The sequence below is a fragment of the Cervus canadensis genome, chromosome 7 (assembly GCF_019320065.1).
Source record: "Cervus canadensis isolate Bull #8, Minnesota chromosome 7, ASM1932006v1, whole genome shotgun sequence".
NCBI lineage: Eukaryota > Metazoa > Chordata > Mammalia > Artiodactyla > Cervidae > Cervus > Cervus canadensis.
The window spans coordinates 48634914-48655422 of NC_057392.1; the positions used below are offsets into that span (position 1 = coordinate 48634914).

Below are 20509 nucleotides of genomic sequence, written 5' to 3' on the forward strand. Positions count from 1 at the left end.
ACAATACATTAATATGTTGAAGCATTCTTCTATTATTGAACATTTAGGCTTCTCCTTATGAATGTTGTTGATATAACTATCCTAATACAATGCTTTTCTACTGTTTGAACTGTTTCTCTAGGATAGATTTGTCTAGGGAAATCAGTAAAAACCATACAAACTTTTTAATGTGTTATTTTGTTTAGGATTTCTCCAATGATGATTCAAAGCTAGAATATAACGTAGATGCTGCAAATGGCATTGTTATGGAAGGTTATCTGTTCAAACGTGCCAGCAATGCCTTCAAAACTTGGAACAGGTAATATATTTCAAATGCCAGTCTTGCTCTTTCCATATCCTCTGTTTTCTGACTTTCTCTGGGGTTTAGTGACTCTTTCCTTCATAATTCTCTACATTCACAGTCCCTAGTAACTTTTCTGAACTACGTGTATTGGAGATAAGTTGCCCCTCTAGGAAAAAGGCCTTAAGAAGCAAGTGAAAAATAACACTAGCAAATCTAAATTGTAAAATTTAAGCAAAGTTTAAATCAGGAAGCAAGAAGAGTTTTTATAATGCTTGGTTTGTAATGACTAGGTTACTACAATGAATAAGTTTTTAGATGTGAGCTTCCTCTGATATTTGCTATGAAATAGATCTGATTGCAAGTTATATATTGAGTATAATGGATGAATAGGACAAGTGGGCTTTTTTCCTTTTTTGGGTTCCTCCTTTGTATGCGTGTTTATGTACATATTTACTTAATTTTGGCTTGTGAATCTTTAAGTGAGGTGATCCTGGTTTTTTGATCTTTTCAATAACTTTAACCAGGCTTTTTAGAATATGGGATGAGTTTTATGTGAAGTGTATGTGGCAGCTGGTACTCCTTTTTTCTTAACTTGATGCCTACTGAAAACTTAAATGTTTTTTCTAAACTGATTGTTTAAAATAAATGTTGATCAAGTAAATATCTTTTAAATGAATGTGTAAAATATTTTATTATATTTCTCATGTATTAATAAAGTGAAATCATTTCAGACATGAAGGCAAAAGGAAAGAGTGATTGTCTCTGGATCATCTTTCTGAATAGCAGTGATTAGTCTTTTATTCAAGGATAACTCCTTCGTGGAAAAAAAAAAGAATTATTTTGTAATAGTTGAGAATAGTATCAGATTCTGGTTAATTGATTTAATTACTATTATATTATTGGTTGAATGTGTATATTTTATTTGCTACTTGAACAGGATATGAATTCACTTAATGATAGAGAAGATTGTTTTCTTTTTTAAAAAAATGGACATTAGCAAAATAAATAGAATTTTCTTGGTAAGTTTAATTTGGTATACATTTTTGCTAATTTAACTGGAAACGATTATGCTTGAATATTCAAAATATTGAAATGGATTTTTAGTGCACTTATTTTGAGTTCTTGGTGATGAGGTTATATTAAAAAAATATTTACTATTATTTTCAAATGTCATTTTAGTATCACTGTATCAATGTTATTTGTATCAATTTAGTGTCAGTGTCCTTGAGTATCTCCCTAGCATTTGATATTGTCAGATGTTTAAATGAGACATGGTGTGTTGTATTTGAAGTAATTGTTCTTTACCTGAGAATGAATATAAGTGGGAAAGAATGGTGATTGTATTTGATATTAAGTTTCTTTGAGTGATGTAGAACTTTAAAAATAATACTTGAGAATATAGGAGGATCTACTCAGATGGCCTGGATAAGAAAGAAAGTTTTAACTGTTGTAAAGTAAAAATGTAAAATTGAAATTTTGTTTTCTAAACTGTAAAAATTAAGCCGATAATCTTTTAAGCCTTTCCTGGCAAATTTCTCTGGCCAGAGTAGGAAATTAATATAAGAAATAGTATGATTGTCAAATTTTTTTAATAAAGAGTTTTCAACTAGTACAATTTCACGAGGTAATGTTAGAATTGAATTTTAACCTTCAGATTTCAAAACAACTTTCTTAAAATTTAACACAGGGAAAATACAATAAATCCATAAAAACCATACCATTATGTTAAGAAGAAATAAAATGAACTTCCACGGAGTACTCTTAATCAGAAATGCTCGCAGACTTAAAAATGAAGCACAGTAAGTGTTAGTGGAAAATTACATTCCCATTTAGGACAACAGAAGAAAATTAATTGATTCAAGCATGGATCTTTTTGTTCTCATATGTTTCATGAATTTTATTAATCGGCATAGACATTAAACCATAACTAAAATCAGTAGAGAATAGCTATTAAATTCTCAATTGCAGATATGTTACCTACCATTTGCCAAGTAAGAATGATAGTAACTTTGAAAATGATGCCACCTTTTAAAGGAGATGCCATTTCTATGTGGTAGGATAACAGTTATTGATTAAAATCATAGATTGTAGTTAACACCCTGATATTTAGTAAAGAAAATGGAAGTGCAGGGACGTGTTTGCTCATTCAAGGTCATATACTTGGTTTGTGACAAAATTGAGGCTCAAAACCTGGCATTTTAGGAAAGTTGCTATGAAAATGCCAAACAGTCTGTATTTTGATAAGATACAGCTTTGGTAAAAACAACAACAAAAATAGTTTAAAAACTATTTTTAAAAACTTTCCTAATGCATTTGCATTATTAGGAATAAATTATGAATAGCAAATTATTCATTTTCATACACCTTTAAAGAATATTTTGATGAAAACACTAATTAAAAGCAGACTTGTAAATAATATAGCATATAAACATAAGAAACTCTTGTCAAAGACAGAAGTCAGCAACCTTTTAACAAAAGTCTTAAATATTTTACAGGTTATAGGTCAATAACTATAAAAGGGAGAAGAAAGAGAAGTCTCTTAAGTGTTACTTAGAATTCTCTTCTGCATTTCAATTTTAAAAATTTGGAATGTATCAAAAATTTTTTTTATATGAGGTTACCAAAAATCTAGTCTCGGAAAATATCTGCAAATAATTTCCTTTTACCTATATATGATCTCAGACTCTTTCCTATTTGTCTAGTAAGTTCTATGTCCAGCTTAATTTAATATATTTTATTAGCCTCTGAATAAAAGACTGTGTATTTGTGATATTTGTGCCTTAGCTACAAAAATCCAGAAATTCAACTGTTCCAGCATACAGAATTTTTTCTGCCCACTTTTTTTTTTTTTAAGGTTCTTTGTGGATTAGTTTTAGGAAACATACTTCCTTGTAGTCACTCTGAGAGGTTTCAGTCATATGATGACAAATTTGCTTTTGTCTATAGCTTTATGGACTAGAAGCACACATATTTCAGAGTCACCTTTTAAAAAAGATCTTCCTGAGAGAAATGTGAATTTGACTAGGAATTTCCAGTCAGTTTTAAAACCTGATGCTATACTTCATAAAATCTAAGTATATTTTGAAAGCATCATTCTATAATCTGAAATTTAACCAAAGAGATGGTATTTTTATGTGGTATGATTGAAATGGTGTAAGAAGTGAAATGTTTTATGTCTTATGTGAATTGTTGAGGTGGTTTCTCGTTGGTTTCAGATTTCTAATTTGTAGTGTCTCTTAAGATTTTTAAATGTCTGTAATATATATTTTTTGAAGATGTGGTATCTACAAAATAGTCTTTCCAGGCCATCTTCTCAGTGTGGCGACTTCATTTCAAGCTCAAGTCAGAGCTAGATGGATTACTAATACCTGTATTTTTCTTTTGCTTTTCATGATAAATTTAGAAAGTACAAAGGAACAATAAAAATAATTAAATATTAGCATTATTTAGTAATGAACTGTTAAAACTAATGAGGAAGTGGAATAATTAACACTGTGCTCGGTCTTTGTTAAATTGGAAAATGTAGCTAAAAGCATAAAATGCATTATACAGTATCTTAAAGTATTCTGTTTCTAGTACAGATAGAAATAAGAAGTGCATACATAGATTAAAGATAAACTCTACTTATGTGTGGCCTTAGAGTGTCTGCTATCGTTTGATGAAGAGAGGATGAGCCGGTGGGAGGAGCTTTTCCTTTTGAAATGTTCTCATTTGTTTCAGGTTTATGTAGACATAGCTGTAGTGATTGTTTTCTTTAATTTTTTAAGATGAGGAAAGGTACTATTTATATTTTAGAGCTATAATCATAGAGGTAGATAACTCCCAATAATAGTAAATTGTGCGAATACACAATATATACAGAATATACAGAATTTTCCCTGCCATAATGCTTTGAAGAATATTTTGAATATTTATAAAATATTAGCCTTTCAGATTCCTAAGTGTTGGAATTAGTTGTATAAATGCGTATATATATAATATCAGCAAAATGCAACAGATATTCTTGATTCTTTTGTTAGGTTATGAGCTTAAGCTGGTTCCTTTAATTCTTGCTTTATTTTCATATCATGCTAGTCCTTTGCTTATTTTGCACATTTGCGTTTTCATTCTTTTACCACCTTTCCCTTATGTTTTAATCCTGCCCCATTTTTTCACATGACAGGAAAAAGCCCGATCATATCAGGTACCAAATGGCTTCCTTCCCCTCACCCCTGCCTTACTCCAACTTCCTCTTTGGCACGAGAAAGCTCGTAATTAACCTGCATTTCAGTTGGATTACTTGCAATGGATATAAAGTCTCTTTATGTTTTAAATTGGGAAGAAAATGTAAACATCTTATTTGAGGAACAGAATTATACCGTTTCGTTGCTTATATCCTCAATTTATTTTAATCTGGAAAGGAACACTTGATGTGTAAATAGTTGTCCAAAGAAGACATAGCTTCAGTAATACAGGTACTATGAGTATGTATGTATGTGTGTATGTGTACACACACACACATATATTTATACACACACACATATGTATATATGTAGGTATGTATTTTTTAGGGGAAATAAGCTAGTAAATGCTTTTTAAATTTTTGAAATAGTAGTTAGGTATTAGTCTCTTTGGTAATCACCTTATTAATTATGTTTAAAAGAAACATTGCCAATTCCTAGCTTTTTTGTTTGTTTTACCACTTTGGTCTTTTTCCTTGTGAAAACTAAATTGAATTTTAAATAAAGGAACATGTATATGTTCAAGCTTTTAATTTTATTAAATGTTAACTATTTGGCATCTATAGGAATCTGCACATGAACCCATCATTTGTATGGTTTTAGTGATAAAGCTTCTACTTTTAAAGATAAAGAGTGATAAAGATTTAAAAGTTTGGCTTTTACCCATGTTCTTGATTTCAAGTAAGTCCTGGGACTAGTGTTCAAAAATTGTAAAAGATACTTATTTTTTAATGTATTCCCCCTGAATTTTGTCGTATAGAGGCTCTCATTGATATTTAAAAACTAATATTTGTTTATGAATGAAAATTTTGGTCTAAAATTTTTATTATATTGAGTTGTCTCAATTTGAGATAGATATAAAGTGGTGTCTTAGTTTTCTTAAAACCTAAAAAATTTCACTTTTGAATACTTATATTTTGGCTTTTTGGTCAGTTTATGAATCTTGTAGAATATAGTATAGTTGTCAGCATAATGCTTTCCAACATTTGTCTTTTTTATTATTTAATTACCTTTTAAGGTATCTTCAAATTGTGGGTGACATGAGCTTGAAGTATTAAATATTTTTCCATATCTGGTAGACTGTGATATTTTTCCTTTTATTGGAGGTCTTAATAATAACTAGGATTATTCTATAGGAGCAAAGATTATATTTTATTTTACTTACCTGATAAAAGTCTTGATCAATGTAAATGAGTATAGTTAGCTCTTTTTTTTTTTTTAATGATAGAGGAGGGAAGATAGTATCATAAGACATACTGAGTTTAGCAATTAAAATTTTCTTCTACCCAGGATAGTTGTGATTTTTTTTCACTTAGGAGATGTCAAATTAAGATGAATTCATAGTGTCTTGAATTTATAATATAAACAAAAATTGATGATGTGAGAAAGTTCCTCATAAGCAGATAAATGGCAGGGGAACTAAGTTTCAGAAATATAAATGATCTATAAAGTTAATAATCAAACAGAATCTAACAAAAAAACCATAAGTTTTTATCTAGTATTTTGTTTTTATGTTTAGAGGCTATTATTCTAAGATTCAGCAGGTCAAAAGAAATTTACTTTCTGATGACCTCAGAAGCATTAAAAGTTTACCTGGTTGCTTTTCCATTGTTCAGTGAAATTCTTTGTAGTTTTTCATCAAATTATATAGTATTACTATATATAAAACTTAAGAATTTTTATTAATATAGTTTACTTCAAATGATTTTTAAAATAATACATGAATCAGTATCAGAGATTATTTCCATTGCATGTCATCCCATGTGGCAGGGCTGCACCATTTTGTTTGTTTGGAGGTATTTCCTTTAACATTTCTAACCAACCATGTGTCCCAGAACAAAGAGACCCAGAAGTTCTTCCTTTTCTAGCCCATCTCTTGATGATTTGTGTTTAGAGGCAACCGACTTGGTTTTTATCTAGATGCTTGTTTAACAAATCTGTATTTTAATGGTAAAGGTGAATACCTTTTTAAATAGCAAGAAAACCTAACAATCTGTCTAGCTTAAAAATAGAAAAGCATCTAATCATTTTCTCAGCCTTGGAGAATTAACTTAAATTTTTTGAAATAGAAGTTCTAAACATGTCTAAATACAATTTTTAGTGCTTTGTATTAGTATCAATGAAAAGGTAGAATCTCTATCTGCTAATAGATTAATAACTAATGTTTACAATAGAAATCATCTCACATGTAACTAATTTTAAAATAATGACTCAAATATTGTTTTACCTTTCATGCTTGATGAGAATTTTTGCTTCCTTTTATGAATGGCTTTTGGCTGTGATTTTTTTTTTTTTTTGTAAGTCTTCAGGTCTTTTATTGTTTTAATAAATTAGAATTAGTAAATATGCTATACATAGGTTAGTTTTTTCTTCTGAAGAAGATTGCAAGTAAAATGTCAATTAATTTACAGTAATGAGCAGAACAATATAAATAATTGGGTGACTCATTTTTAGTAATAACTTTGATTTTTCTGCTAAGAAGTATTTTACATGAAAGTAAGGCCAAGTGAATTGGCGACAGTCTCCTATTTGATATCATTTCTAAAAGGATGATATAATTTTCTGTTTTGCTTTACAGATCAAATGCTTGTTGAATTAGGTGCAGAAAGGTTGACAACAAAGCACCATTTGTTTCGGTCTTCTATTGTATACAAATGAATAGTCTTATTTATAATATAAATTTATTTCTACTTTATAACACAAGCAAATTATTTTGGGGGAAAGCTTTAGTTATTTTTGGGGAGGCTCAAAAAGCTAAATTTTTATTTTTTAAAAAATTATTATTTGATAATGGCACAAAGTATAACAACTTTTGTTAGGGTATAAATTTCTGACGTAAAAATGAATAAAAAATATAGTAGTTTTATTTTCTTATTCTGTGGTTTTAAAATTGCCTGAAATTTTTAATTTCAGTAGTTGTCTCATTGACATCAGTTTATATAAAGCAAAACAAAACAATGCTCTTCTAAAAACTTAATTACTATAAACTGATTTTCTAGTGCTTTCTCAAATATTTTGTTTCTAACAACAAATGAAATAAATTATGTTTGTGAAAATGTAATCTATTTTATATTTATTTAGACGCTGGTTTTCAATACAGAATAATCAGTTGGTTTACCAGAAAAAGTTTAAGGTAGGTGTTTTGTTAAGTAATTAAGTGAAAACCCATTGAATCCTCCAGTTTTTATCTGTTCCTCTTGTTATAGCACTGAAGTTCGTAAATATATATGTGTGCAAAATTATCATTTGTTAGTTTTATGTTTGGATATGTATAATAGGACTCAGGAGTGGAAAGTATCAACATTGTTTACTGAATTCTTAATTCCTGTCTTTGAGATGGATTGTTGTGTGTCTCAGGATTACTACTCAAATTTCTTCACATGTTTCTTTGTCCATTTGTGAGACAGGAATTCCCTAATACTGTTTTGGTGCTAAAGGAAAGGTTGCGTTTAAGAAATACCACCTTACGACCAAAAGTGGTAATAGAGAAGGGTTAACAATTACATTAAAATATAAGCTTGAATTAATTTAAATAGAAACTTCTAAATTTGTTAATATTGTTTTTATCTATTTGTTTTCTTTAGCCTGATTTTAAGAGTGAGGTATTTTCATTTAATGGAAAGGTATAATGAGATTATATGTGACTTGACAATGTTAAAGATAATTAGAGAAAAGAACTATTAGTTAATTGATGATTTGATTTTTACCTAATTAACCTTTATGAATAATATGTTCAACTGTAAATTTCAAATACCCACCTACTTTCCTCTTGAGATGACACAATGTGAAATTTTACTTGCTAGGTTCTATGGTAGCAGGTTTATTTCATACAAATTCTTTAACTATTCAGTTCATGTTTTTTTTCTACCCTGATAAGCTTGGTTTTGAATAAAGTACTAAAAAATGATTAAAAAAATTCTCATTTTCTTAGATATTTTAAGAAGCATGTATGAGCTTTTTATTTTTCTTTCAGTTATTAAAACTAGACTCGTGAAAGACTTCTTTTTTGGAGGAGAGTGGCTTTTATTATATGTGAGTGGGAATCAGGAGAAAAATCGATTTGAAAGAAAATGGAAGAAAATTAACAGGAAGCTAACATTTATTGAGCACCTGCTAATTGACTGTGAAGTGTTGGACTAAGTTTATATGAACTATTTCATTTAATTCTTATACAGCAGTTTTATGAGGCAGATAAAATTAATAGGACATAATTACCTTTATACAGAATTAGTTATATCTATGTTGATAACTCCTATTTCTGATCTAAAATAAGATCAAATATAAACCTTTAAAATTAGACCATTTATTCCAAGTACTGTTTTTTTTTCCAAGTACTGTTTTTAAGTATATTTTTATAGGTAGTGATATTTAAAGCCTAGGCTGATAAATACAGGAGTTTTGTTTCCTTGTTGTAGGATAATCCCACTGTGGTGGTGGAGGATCTCAGGCTCTGCACAGTGAAACATTGTGAGGACATAGAACGACGATTCTGCTTTGAGGTGGTCTCTCCAACAAAGTGAGTGGTTCTAAAGAATTTGAGAGTTGTTTTTGTGTTTCTATAGGTTGTCTTAAAGAACTTTCCAGAATACAGAAAGATTTGTTACAGTTGTGACTGTAAGAGCTAGAGGAAAAAAGTGTTCTCAAATTAAATTTGAATTATGAATGATCACACACATATTAATGATTACAAGTCAGATATTTATGTAACTTTTATGCAGTATCATAGTCCTTAAATTCTGATGATTACTATGGCTATATGGAAACATTTTAACTGTCATGGTAATGAGCTGAAGTCATATATCAGATAAATTTCTTTGATAACTTGTTGTTTCATATGTCTACCCAATGAAAAATATTAATGTTATTTTATGTGGCAAATTTAAAGTTTTTTTTTTTAATACACAGAATAGGTGATTTGTTTTCAGTAGGTAATTTATTTCATTGGCTTCTTGATTTCTTTATGAACATACTACCTAAAGATAGTGAAATAAAACCTTTCAACACATTATTTTTTGTTAGAAAATTATTATATAGCAAAGTTGACAAAAATAAACCTTATTTTTTGGGTTAATTTAGTGTCTGAGAAAAAAATGTTATTTCCTTTTAGAAGTTGTATGCTTCAGGCAGATTCTGAAAAACTACGCCAGGCATGGATTAAGGCTGTTCAGACCAGTATTGCTACTGCTTACAGAGAGAAGGGTGATGAATCAGAGGTTAGTAAACAGTATTGCAATACAAAGTGATATTTTGCCAAAGTTTTTCATTTTAATTGCAACATTGCATGATTATAACATTCTTTTTTTATGGAGGATGATTTTTTGGTATTGAAATGGGTTTTATTTTTAAAGTATACACTTAGTTTCTTGTTTATTTCTCTTGACTTTTCCTTTAATTACAGTATTTCAGTGTATGTTTAATCCAGTATTTGAATATGTGTCTCAGGTATTCTGATGCAAGTATTTTTCCTCAAATACTTTATTAATCTAATAAAACAGTGAATGTGAAAGGTAAACACTAAAACTGGGTGAAGAGCAAAAAGAAAGCTCATTATTTTTTAGTTGAAATCTCCCTGGAGAAGATAAGCTGAATATAGAGTCTAGGGTTGTAGTCTGGCATTAGCTACCCAGTGAGTTTACAGACTCTTTTGAGCAAGGCCTTGAGTGAGTCTTAAGAAATGAAAAATGTCTTTATTCTATCCTCACATTTGTTAGTTTGGTTAAGTGTGGAATTTTTAGGTTGGTAGTGATTATTAAGAATTTTAATAGAGTTTTAATATTAATAAGAGTTTTAATTTTAATAAGAATTTAACAGAGTTGCTGTTGGAGTCTTTCTTGTTAGCAATCTTTACTATTCCTCCTCTCCAATTTCTTTGTTTTCTTTTTCTGAAATCTTTGGACTGGTCTTATGATTCTCTTATTTTTTGTGTGGTTTTTTTTTTTTTGCTCTGCAATCTGGGAGATTTTAACACTTAGTCTTCCAAACCTTCTATTGAATATTCCAGTTGTGCTAGCACATATTAATTTTGAAGAGTTTCTTTTTGTTTACTGAATGTTTATACACATCAACCTGTTCTTTTTGTCGTGCATGTGTGTTAAGAGTTGTGTTTATTAAACTTGACTGCATAGTATGATAATACAGGAAGTCTTAAAAAATCCCGGTGATTAGGTACCACCCCAGAACAGTTGAATGGAGTTGGGACCCAGGCATCAATATTTTTAAAAGCTTTCTACTAATAAGTGATTTCTCTGTTCAAGCAGTGTTGAGAACCATTTTGTTAGAGGCTTTCCTTGGCTATCTTGTTTATCTGCTCATGGTTGCAAGTGCTGTAAGAACACAGGCTTTGCTGACTGTGAGCTTCACCGAAGTGTGGACCATTTGTTGAGTAACAATTCGAGTTAGGATCTTTGGAGTCTTTTCAGCTAAGATTCCCCAGAAAAGACTCACTGTTCTCCTGTGTGTGGGTCAGTGGCTGGCTGGGAGTTAATTGCTGAGGGACCCAGCATTCAGTTATGTATGTGTTCATTTAATCCTGTGCTTACCTCCTTTTAGGTAAATGCCATCTAGTCACTTTCTGTTTTCCTTCTCAGTGAATGAACCTCTTGTCATTCTTTGTATGTCTTTATATGTCTTGTCATTCTTTGTATGTATTCTGTGTCTTTGTAGTGAATAGTTCACTAATGGCAGCATTGGGGAGGGGACCTTTGATCTAACTTCTTCTTAATAATTTCTCCTACTTTTCATCCCCACTTCCAAGATTAACTGGTACAAATCCTTGAGCCTTTTGTCTATTACGTGATGTCAGTTGATGAACTCTTAGATTTTTCTTACTATTTCCTTAGAGTTTGCCTTGGTCTATTCTGTTACCATTCATCCAGCCACTTTGCAGCTCCCCAAATTTTGTTGCAGCTCCCCAAATTTTCTTTTCTTTTCTGTTATCCCTATTCTTGTGGATAAATGTTTTGCTTTTTTTTAAATTAAAAAACCTTAAGTTTCTACAGTTCAGTTGCTCAGTCATGTCCTCCATCTCTTTACGACCCCATGAACTGCACCACACCAGGCCTCCTTGTCCATCACCAACTCCTGGAGTCCACCCAAACCCAAGTCTATTGAGCTGGTGATGCCATCCAACTATCTCATCCTCTGTCATCCCCTTCTCCTCCTACCCTCAATCTTTCCCAGCAACAGGGTCTTTTCAAAAGAGTCAGCTCTTTGCAACAGGTGGCCAAAGTATTGGAGTTTCAGCTTCAACATCAGTCCTTCCAGTGAACACCCAGGACTGATCTCCTTTAGGATGGACTGGTTGGATCTCCTTGCAGTTCAAGGGACTCTCAAGAGTCTTCTCCAACACCACAGTTCAAAAGCATCAATTCTTCAGTGCTCAGCTTTCTTTAAAGTCCAACTCTCACATCCATACATAACTACTGGAAAAACCATAGCCTTGACTAGGCAGGCCTTTGTTACAAAGTAATGTCTCTGCTTTTTAATATGCTGCCTAGGTTGGTCATAACTTTCCTTCCAAGGAGCAAGCGTCTTTTAATTTCATGGCTGCAATCACCATCTGCAGTGATTTTTGAGCCCAGGTAAATAAAATCTGCGGCTGTTTCCACTGTTTCCCCATCTGTTTGCCATGAAGTGATGGCACCAGATGCCATGATGTTAGTTTTCTGAATGTTGAGCTTTAAGCCAACTTATTCACTCTCCTCTTTCACTTTCATCAAGAGGCCCTTTAGTTCTTCTTCACTTTCTGCCATAAGGGTGGTGTCGTCTGCATATCTGAGGTTACTGATATTTCTCCATGCAATCTTGATTATAGCTTGTGCTTCCTCCAGCCCAGCATTTCTAATGATGTACTCTGCATATAAGTTAAATAATCAGGGTGACAATATATAGCCTTGATGTACTCCTTTTCCTATTTGAAACCAGTCTGTTGTTCCATGTCCAGTTCTAACTGTTGCTTCCTGACCTGCATACAGGTTTCTCAAGAGGCAGGTCAGGTGGTCTGGTATTCCCATCTCTTTAAGAATTTTCCACAATTCGTGGTGATCCACACAGTCAAAGGCTTTGGCATATCAATAAAGCAGAAATAGATGTTTTTCTGGAACTCTCTTGTTTTTTCTATGATTCAGCAGATGTTGGCAATTTGATCTCTGGTTCCTCTGCCTTTTCTAAATCCAGCTTGAACATCTGGAAGTTCACGGTTCACATATTGCTGAAGCCTGACTTGGAGAATTTTGAGTATTTACTAGCGTGTGAGATGAGTGCAATTGTATGGTAGTTTGAGCATTCTTTGGCATTGCCTTTCTTTGGGACTGGAATGAAAACTGACCTTTTCCAGTCCTGTGGCCACTGTTGTGTTTTCCAGATTTGCTTATAAAGTGCAGCACTTTCACAGCATTATCTTTCAGGATTTGAAATAGCTCAACTGGAATTCCATCACCTCCACTAGCTTTGTTCGTAGTGATGCTCCTAAGGCCCACTTGACTTCACATTCCAGGATGTCTGGCTCTAGGTGATTGATCACACCATTGTGATTATCTGGGTCATGAAGATCTTTTTTGTACAATTCTTCTGTGTATTCTTGCCACCTCTTCTTAACATCTTCTGCTTCTGTTAGGTCCCTACCATTTCTGTCCTTTATTGAGCTCATCTTTGCATGAAATATTCCCTTGTTATCTCTAATTTTCTTCCCATTGTATTTTTTCCCTTTATTTCTTTGCATTGTTTGCTGAGGAAGGCTGACAGATGTGGTCCACTGGAGAAGTGAATGGCAAACCACTTCAGTATTCTTGCCTTGAGAACCCCATGAACAGTATGAAAAGGCAAAAAGATAGGACACTGAAAGATGAACTCCCCAGGTCAGTAGGTGCCCAGTATGCTACTGGAGATCAGTGGAGAAATAACTCCAGATAGAATGAAGGGATGGAGCTAAAGCTAAACCAACACCCAGTTGTGGATGGGACTGGTGATAGAAGCAAGGTCCGATGCTGTAAAGAGCAATATTGCATAGGAACCTGGAATGTTAGGTCCATGAATCAAGGCAAATTGAAAGTGATTAAACGGGAGATCGCAAGAGTGAATGTCGACATTCTAGGAATCAGCAAACTAAAATAGACTGGAATGGGTGGATTTAACTCAGATGACCATTATATCTACTACTGTGGGCAGGAATCCCTTAGAAGAAATGGAGTAGCCATCATAGTCAACAAAAGAGTCTGAAATGCAGTACCTGGATGCAATCTCAAAAACGGCAGAATGATCTCTGTTCGTTTCCAAGGCTAACCATTCAATATCATGGTAATCCAAGTCTATGCCCCAACCAGTAACGCTGAAGAAGCTGAAGTTGAACAGTTCTATGAAGGCCTACAAGACCTTCTAGAACTAACACCCCCAAAAGATGTCCTTTTCATTATAGGAGACTGGAATGCAAAAGTAGGAAGTCAAGAAATACCTGGAGTAACAGACGAATTTGGCCTTTGAGTACAGAATGAAGCAGGGCAAAGGCTTATAGAGTTTTGCCAAGAGAACACACTGGTCATAGCAAACACCCTCTTCCAACAATACAAGAGAAGACTCGACACATGGACATCACCAGATGGTCAACACCGAAATCAGATTGATTATGTTCTTTGCAGCCAAAGATGGAGAAGCTCTATACAGTCAGCAAAAACAAGACCGGGAGCTGACTGTGGCTCAGATCATGAACTCCTTATTGCCAAATTCAGACTGAAATTGAAGAAAGTGGAGAAAACCACTAGACCATTCAGGTATGACCTAAGTCAAATCCCTTATGACTATACAGTGGAAGTGAGAAATAAAGTTAAGGGACTAGATCTGATAGAGTGCCTGATGAACTATGGATGGAGGTTCGTGACATTGTACAGGAGACAGCAATGAAGACCATCCCCAAGAAAAAGAAATGCAAGAAAGCAAAATGGCTGTCTGAGGAGGCCTTACAAATAGCTGTGAAAAGAAGCGAAGCGAAAAGCAAAGGAGAAAAGGAAAGACATACCTATTTGAATGCAGAGTTCCAAAGAATAGCAAGGAGAGATAAGAAAGCCTTCCTCAGTGATCAATGCAAAGAAATAGAGGAAAACAATAGAATGGGAAAGTTTCTAAAGTAGATTACAGATATCATGTCATTCTACACTAAATAGTAATTTCTGAATATTAGCTGTAACTCCGTCTATTCAGATGTCTCCAGTTGTCCTAAAAATGTCTTTTACCACCTGTTTTACAGAGTAGGATCTTTTTTATAACTGGGCATTGCATCTAGTCCAGTGTTCCTTGTCTTTCAATCTAGAATAGTTCCTTTTTTTTTCCCCATGACTATGACTTGCTGGAAAGATTAGGCTTTCTTTTCCAGTAGAATTCCTTGTCATAGATTATAATATAGGTGATGTGTATACTTCATGTTGCAATGAGAGAAATACAATATTGTTACCCAACCATTGATAATGCTAAAATCTTCTTTGTGAAGATAAAGCAGACGTGTTGGATTAGGGAGATGACAGTGTGATCCCTTCATTGTCATGTTACATTTCCTTTCTTGTTCCCAGTCTATTAATACTTCATTGCTTTGTATAACAAATCTTTTTCTTACTTTAACCCTATAAAGCCTAGGCCCCATCAACCATTCATTTAATAGTTTTGTAGCTGAATTTGTAATTTTATTGGGAATTGCAAAATGATGATTTTCTAGTTCTTTCATCCCATATCCATTTATTAACTTGCATTCTTATGTAAAATAAAGTTTTCTTCATCAGTGGCGCTATTTAGTTAGTTTAATAAGAGATGCTTAAATTTTTGCTTTTAATTTTCACATTTGGTTGATTTATTAGCTACCTGAAGTGGGGACAGATAAATGTTTTGGGGGATATCATTATAAATTCATGGATTTTTAAAAACATAATGGGTCCCAATTAATTGTGGTAGTTACTCTTTTTTCACATTCAAATTATCACACCTTTGTCCAATAAGGACTCAGGTGATGCCTTTAAAAATTTCTCTATTTTTTAGCGGAGTTGTGAGAGGGAACAAATTTAGATATGTATCCAGATCATATTGATGAAGAAGCTAGTGGATGGCTGAGATAACTGTGTTAGCAGAGTCGTACACCAGAAATAGTAGGGATTATAAGAAAAATAGAGATGGGGCCAACCTAAAACCTACCTAAGTTTGTAACTTGAATAATTTTAGGAACTTTAAAATCGCAATAAAAATATTAGCACAGTTGAATTCCTAGTAAATAAACACTATAGTATAGAGGACATATAGGACTTACCTTTAAAAATTGGTGAAGATAGCTTAAAGGACGGGTGCAGAAGGGTTGAGGCTTTGGTGACATGTGCAGAACACATAAGTATCAGAGAGAATGGTGTAGTAAACACTTTCAAGTCATAGCACATGGCCAAAATGAGCCAGGAAGAATGAAGGATGGGTGTCATTTTCAGTCCCGTATTCCTTGAAGTGTCCAGCCCAGGTTCTCCTGTGTTACTGTACTGTACTTTCAGCTTCTCTAATTTGGTGCCAAAGCATTAGCTAATAAAGGAATACTGAGAGTGAACAAGCATCGTCTGTGCATTGACATCCTTTTTCTGTATGATAATTGCTTACGAGCTAATTCACATTATCAAATACGCTTGGATAACAGGTTTTATTTCTTTTTTTTTAATTTTAAAGTAATCTATAACTTACAGAGAAGTTCCAAGTAATACAAACAATTTTTCCCTTGAACTATTTCAGAGTAAGCAGCTAACATATTCTACATCACCCATTATTAATTTAGTGAGTTCTTTCCACAACTAGGACATTTCTCCTGTATAATCATAATCAAGAAATGAGCATTGGTACATTACTACCATTTAATTCTCAAATGTCAAGTTTCAATAGTTGTCCCAGTAATGTTCTTTACAGCATAAAAATCCAGTCTAGAAGCACAGATTTCTTTTAGTTGTCTTGATTCTTCAGTTTCCTTCAGTGTTAGTAATAGTCCCTCAATTTTACTTTGACCTTCTTGACCTTGATTGTATTGAAGATTGCAAACTTTTGTAGAATATCCCCCATTGTTGATACGTTTACTTACAAAGTTATTCTTGTTGGTAGGAATATTATATAAATGATGCTGTGTTCTTCTCACTGCATCCTCTCAGGTGGCCTGAGATTTTGATTTGTTCCATTTTTGGTGATGTTAACTTTGATCACTTGATTAAGGTAGTGCCTGCTAGACATCTCTACTGAAATACTGTCTTTGTAATAGTATTTTGTATGTATGGGAAATATGTACTTTGAGACGATGTAAATATGCTTTCCTATTCAAACTTTAAATTTTAAATTTAATTATATGAGGATACAGCCCTGTTTTAGTCAATGTATTATGATTCATTACTATCATTATTTGTTTTGTTGCTCAAATTGACTCGTTTTTCAGGTGGAGCCCTGGATTCTGTATCCTTTTGACATTTCCCCAACAGTCTTGAAGTTCTTCCCTACCTTCTAGTATGATGAGATGTTCTGAGTTCATCTTCTTGTACTTTCTCTGCACTAGCCTTGAAATCAGTTTCTCCAAAGTACACTAGTTCTTTTGCATAGGGGATAGTTTTTAGAAAGCAAGGTAAGGGAATATACATGTGTATATACACATTTACATCTGTACTACTTTATATATCTATCTATATTAAAACCATTAGGGTACCTGTTGTCATCTCCAGTCCTAATGTAATACAACAGGGTTTGTTCTTTCTCCCTTTTCATATAAATAACTCCTTTGTCTGAAGTAAGAAATCTGACTTCTGTTTATTTTTAGCAGATTTGCTTATATGCTCAGTCCCCCTGTATGTGACCAGTATGCTTTCTCCGCTGCCGTTTCCCACCTGCTAGACTTAACACCTCACACTGGGCGGCCTTACTGCTTGGTGGTTCCTCTCTGTCTTCAGGCTCTCGTTTCCTCTGTTGGACTGTCTCCCTGTGCAGAAACCCTTCTTCTCCTGCTTGGGCACCAACAGCCTCCTTGGGGTCACTCTCATCTGAGGGTATGCTCCTCACCCAGCTCAGTCCTCTCTGTAATACCATATCCCCATGCTTTCTTTGCTTAGCCACACTTAACGGCTGTTGAATTGAGTTTTCAAGAAAGGCAAGATTATATTTGTGTGAATTCTGTTCTAGAATACTGGCTTATTAAAGTTGAAATGTTTTTAAACCAAAAGACTTTTTAGGCTGTATGTTTATTTGCATAGGATCCCCAAACTCCGTTTTTGTACTTGGTCATTATTGGTATAGTCTTTGCTGTGCACTTAAAAAATTAGTTTTTTGCTTATCTGCTACCTTTTGCTTTTCTCCTGGTTTCTCATGAGCTTTTAGACATTGTGCGTTATATTGTTGATTGACTCTGTAATTATAATTATGCATTTGATCTGTTCTTTAGTAAAAGGCCATGCCATTTTCAGTAATTCACTGCATTAATTGAAACAACTTGCTTGCAGTTCATTGAATACCTTGGAAAAACTTGGTGTAAAATAGTATTTATTTTATTCTTGAGTCTTAGTAGTCTCATGTGTACTCTGTCTCTCATCCTGCATGCTAAATTCCTGTTCCTCTTTCTCTTTGCCTTTTTATCTTGTACATACAACCATTGTGTTGGGTTATTTTTTTATTATTAATGTATTTCTCCATATAAGACTAAAGGCAGATCCTGTATATTTTCATTCTTGAACCCCCAGTGTTTAGAACAGTGTCCTTCTTAGGCCCATAATAGGCCGCCTTCAGATTGTTGATTGGAAGCTTTTGTTTGGAGCATGTAGTGTGCAATGTAGTATTACAGTCCTTTTTTGTTTTTTTAAATCTTAATTCTTTTAGAAGCTGGATAAGAAATCGTCTCCATCCACAGGGAGCCTGGATTCTGGAAATGAGTCGAAAGATAAGCTGTTAAAAGGAGAAAGTGCCTTGCAGCGAGTCCAGTGTATCCCGGGGAACGCCAGCTGCTGTGACTGTGGTCTGGCAGACCCGCGGTGGGCCAGCATCAACCTGGGCATCACTCTGTGCATCGAGTGTTCCGGGATCCATCGGTGAGTGTGCCCGCCTGCGGTGAGGGGCTTCTGGTCAAACACACGTGAGCTCTTGTGTCCGGATGGCTAGAGGACTTGCCCTCCTGCCTAACTTGGCTGCCAGTTTGTGTCTTTGTACCTTCTATGAAGTGGATAAAATTCTGGTTTGTGAAGTGATTTCGAGGACTTTGATTCGCCATTAACGAGAAGATCTATCCCTATTTATATATGTGTTGAGGACTGTATTAGAGACTGTGTCACATTAAGATAGAATAATAACTTGCATAATGTGCAAATAGAGACTTGAAAGTTTTATGTATATTGATGCAGTCTTTTCTTTTTCCGACTTAGGAGTCTTGGAGTTCATTTCTCAAAAGTTCGATCTTTAACTTTAGATACCTGGGAGCCTGAACTTTTAAAGGTAAAATAAATATTGGCTTTAAAATATTTTATGTTTTCACATAAAAGGCAAGATTTTTAAAATTTATTTATTCTTTTGCCACTTGGCTATGCAGGATCTTAGTTCCCCAACGAGGAATCAAACCTGTACCCTCTGCAGTGGAAGGGCGGAGTCCTAACCACTGGACCACCAGGGAGTCCCCAAAAGTCAATATTTTAGAATCTGGATTTGCAAATGTATGAGTTTCTCAATGCTAACAGTGAATTAAATTGTACTGGAATATATCTATTGTTATTTTGGCAAATCTGGTGTTTTCTTACTGTCTTTTTTTTAAGTTCTAAGCTTAAGTAGCACTCTTAATTGTATGTCAGTTCACTTTTTCAAGGAAACTAGCACCCATGCATTTTTATGTTTTATCGAAAATTAGATTCTGTGCCTTAATTTTAATATTTTGTAATTATATAAATTTTTATTAAGAATATGAGATATTGTCATAGCTGCATAACAGATTGGTATATCATGTTGTTATTGCATTATTTTAGCATAGGCACATTTGAAAATTTACATTTGTCAGGGGTAGTAGTCATCAAACTAAGACATCCTTTTTCCCTGTGTAAGGACTCGTATCTATGAAAGTGTCATAAATAATTTTAGATCACAACTGGGTTTTTAATAAGTGAAAGTAAAAGCTGCGCAGTCGTGTCCAACTCTTTGGGATCCCATGGACTCTAGAGTCCATGGAATTCTCCAGGCCAGAATACTGGAGTGGGTAGCCTTACCATTTTCCAGGGGATCTACCCAACCCAGGGATTGAACCCAGGTCTCTCGCATTGCAGGCAGATTCTTTACCAGCTGAGCCACCAGGGAAGCCCAAGAATACTGGAGTGGGTAGCGTATCCCTTCTCCAGATCTTCCCAACCCAGGAATCGAACTGGGGCCTCCTGCATTACAGGCGGATTCTTTACCATCTGAGCTACCAGGAAGCCCAAGACTTTCAAAATTTATACTGATTGATAGTGTACCCATTTTAATTCCCACTGTTCAGTTTACCTGTTGTAAAAAATGTTAGCTTAAAGGTTGTAGTGTATTCTACATTTATTTCTGTATGAAAATTGTATTTCTTAATGCATTTGTGTTTTTATTTTAATCCATAGATAAACTCACAATCCTTTCAATTATGTAAAGTAAAAAAGTTTTCTTTGTGGAATTATTGTGTAAACCTCTAAATGGAAGCGATAAGTTGGCTCATATGATAGAGCCCTATTTCTATAGATTCTATAAATTGATATGAATTCAAAGAAGTAAGTGGGGGGTGGGAGCTAGAAATCTAATTTCTGCATCAACTGTGGGTAGATATGAACTCAGTGGATTCATTTTAGAAATTTTAGTTGAAACACATCTGTCTGATACTTTTTAAAAAATATTGAAGCAATATTTAGAAATGTAAATAAAATCTGAGGAGAAAATGTGTGTGTTAGTCATTCAGTTATGTCCAAATCTTTGCAACCCCATGGAATATAGCCTGCCAGGCTCCTCTCTCCATGGTATTCTCCACGCAAGAGTACTG

At 33.7% G+C, this 20509-nt stretch overlaps 1 protein-coding gene across 3 annotated transcripts in view; it reads left to right on the forward strand.

Annotated features, from left to right (window-relative positions):
- ACAP2 (ArfGAP with coiled-coil, ankyrin repeat and PH domains 2) overlaps nt 1–20509 on the forward strand; it is a 153580-nt gene that overhangs the window by 113101 nt on the left and 19970 nt on the right. For 2 of the 3 annotated variants that reach the window (XM_043473311.1, XM_043473313.1), the window contains 7 exons: nt 186–298; nt 4446–4466; nt 7585–7636; nt 8919–9019; nt 9611–9716; nt 18355–18563; nt 18894–18963. In XM_043473311.1, the coding sequence (XP_043329246.1) occupies nt 186–298; nt 4446–4466; nt 7585–7636; nt 8919–9019; nt 9611–9716; nt 18355–18563; nt 18894–18963 (672 nt within the window). The remainder of the gene's footprint in view (nt 1–185; nt 299–4445; nt 4467–7584; nt 7637–8918; nt 9020–9610; nt 9717–18354; nt 18564–18893; nt 18964–20509) is intronic. The other variant, XM_043473312.1, reaches the window with a different exon arrangement.